At 36.9% G+C, this 2,507-nt stretch overlaps 1 protein-coding gene across 1 annotated transcript in view; it reads left to right on the plus strand.

Moving 5' to 3' along the window:
• The window catches only part of PPP3CA (protein phosphatase 3 catalytic subunit alpha), a 192,331-nt gene that overhangs the window by 111,980 nt on the left and 77,844 nt on the right, over nt 1-2,507 (plus strand). The window contains exons 4-5 of the mRNA XM_004703285.4: nt 28-173; nt 2,155-2,294. Coding sequence (XP_004703342.1) covers nt 28-173; nt 2,155-2,294 — 286 coding nt within the window. The remainder of the gene's footprint in view (nt 1-27; nt 174-2,154; nt 2,295-2,507) is intronic.

A 2,507-nucleotide genomic window follows, 5' to 3' on the forward strand; every position in this document is an offset into this window, starting at 1 on the left:
CTTATTTTTATAATGCTATTTTAAAAGGTAAAATCAAGTATTCTGAACGTGTATACGATGCCTGTATGGATGCCTTTGACTGCCTTCCTCTGGCTGCCCTGATGAACCAACAGTTCCTGTGTGTACATGGGGGTTTGTCTCCAGAGATTAACACTTTAGATGATATCAGAAAAGTAAGTTCTTTGATGTTCCAGGTTCAGTTTTTCTGTGTGCTTAAGCCATAAGTAGAAGACATTGCTTACCATGCTTCTTTGGGTAGATTTATTTATTTATTTCTAGTTTAAATGATTTGGAGTGAATGTGAAATGTCCTCTGATTTATATTTTCTTCCCCTTGAAAGGAGGATATAGTTACACTTGAACTCTAAAACTTTAGAGTTCATCTGCCATATGAAAAATTTTACTCAAAATATGAAGTATTTAAAATATTCCCTCAAAATATGAAAAGTTTCACTCAAAATAAGAAAATATATATTTCCTTTGACTAGGTAGACATTTTGCCTTTGGGAATTATCACAACTTTAATTACTGTGCATATTATGTATAATTAATCCACTTTTTGTTTCAGTTTAAAACAGTTAATAATTTTTAAAAGGCAATGGTGGTATGATATTGAATTTCTTGAGCAGCTCTGAAAAAGGGTTAACTTTTTAAGAGACTGTTTAAAAACCAGCTCAAAAGTAGCTATTAATATTGTTCTAGGCAGCCAAAAGATGAGTCAGGTGTGGAAGGGCATCGTGATTTTCTGTGAGATAATAATGTTATAATATAGAGTGGTATTTGAGTAGTTACAGTTGTGTTTGTAACTTAGTAATTACAGCAGTGGAAAGAAAAGAACAGAGAAAGAATAACTGAAAAGAACAACAATAACCCTACATATATTTCTTGGTGTCAAGATCCCCAAAAAGAGAGAGCAATGCTTCCTTGTATCATCTTAAAGTAACATCACTTAAATAGAAATTATAATTGAATTTCTCTCAAGGTCTGATCATTTGTTCGTATAAATGTTTATAACATATTATTTATGCTCGACAAAGAATATGTTTACCACCAAGCTTTCTAGCTATGATATCCAAGCTAACTGTTGTTTCATGATAATGATGGGATACTATAGCTTAGATCCTTCTTTTAAGACTTATGACAATATGCTGGGTTTATCCCAAAGAAGGAGCACAGAGGTAGAAATCTTGGATGGAGTTCACAGCTCTTTCATGCTCTGCTTCCCCCAAGAAGTGTTTGAATATCTGCTAACCACGAAAGATCCTATAAATATGGATAAATCATGACCAGCTAAAGGATAGTGACATTGTTCCAAAATTGCCGGTGAAATGGTCATTTCTGGTTATTATATTGCTCAAACCTTGTAAATGGACCATTGAAAATTGAAATATGGCTTTACCAAACATTTATAGCTGGAAAATGGATTGCATGTGAGAGCTTAAGTCAACACGATGAAGCTTAGAACTGTGAAATGAAGAATGACCAGCTCAAGTTGGGTTTTATTTCCGATTTATTATACTGTTTTTTGTACCCATTAGGTAAACTACAATAGTGCTTTAATTAGAACCTCAGACATCCCTCAGTGGATGAATATCCAGAATGTCATTGTCTCAACCAAACTACCATGTGTCTTTAGTTACGGTTCTGGTATAGCAAGTAGCTCTGCTTAAAATGAAAACCTCGTGTTCCCAACATTATCTTACTAAACATAAAAGTCGTAAGTTATTCATATTTCAGCATTACTAGTTGATGAAGCAGTCATAGGAATCTCCCCCTAAATAAAATGGAAGAGTCTCCACCAGAAATAAAGCGGAGAGTTACAGAAGCCCAGTAATGACCAAAACACCTTCTAAATTAAGAATCTAGAGAGAAAGGAAACCTAGGGTCAAAGGTAGAATAAGGGAAAGGGGATCAGAATTACAGAAGCAAGAGGACGGTGAAGGGTGCAATGAGTGTCGCTCATCAGGATGAAGGAAGAAAGGAAACTGGGGAGAGGTGAAGAGGAGAGGAAGGTGAGGCAGGAAGAAAGGAGGGAGGGAGCAGCTCAGTCAGTGGGTAGAGAAGGATGGGTGCAGTATACTGCTGGCTTCTTCTGTTTTCTGAACTCAAGTTGCCCAAGGTTAGTATTGTGCTCTCTGTCTTCTCTTCTTCTTAGTTAGACCGATTCAAAGAACCACCTGCTTATGGACCGATGTGTGACATCCTGTGGTCAGACCCCCTGGAGGATTTCGGAAATGAGAAGACTCAGGAACATTTCACTCACAACACAGTCAGGGGGTGTTCATACTTCTACAGGTGAGAACACAGACCTCGCCATTTGGAATGCATTTTGTTTTATAACCCTGTGATGTGTGCCCAGTGTTTGATTTATTTATGATGTTTGTATGATTTTCCTAGGAAACCAGAAACGGAGGTTTCACTTTGAGCCCAGTTCGTAGCACTTATAAAAAGAAAGTATATACACATGTGCATGCATGGACACAGGAGAGGCCTTGGAATAGCAATGTG

The sequence above is a fragment of the Echinops telfairi genome, unplaced genomic scaffold (genome assembly GCF_000313985.2).
Source record: "Echinops telfairi isolate 266 unplaced genomic scaffold, ASM31398v2 ScPeMD7_7468;HRSCAF=8506_0, whole genome shotgun sequence".
Taxonomy (NCBI): Eukaryota; Metazoa; Chordata; class Mammalia; order Afrosoricida; family Tenrecidae; genus Echinops; species Echinops telfairi.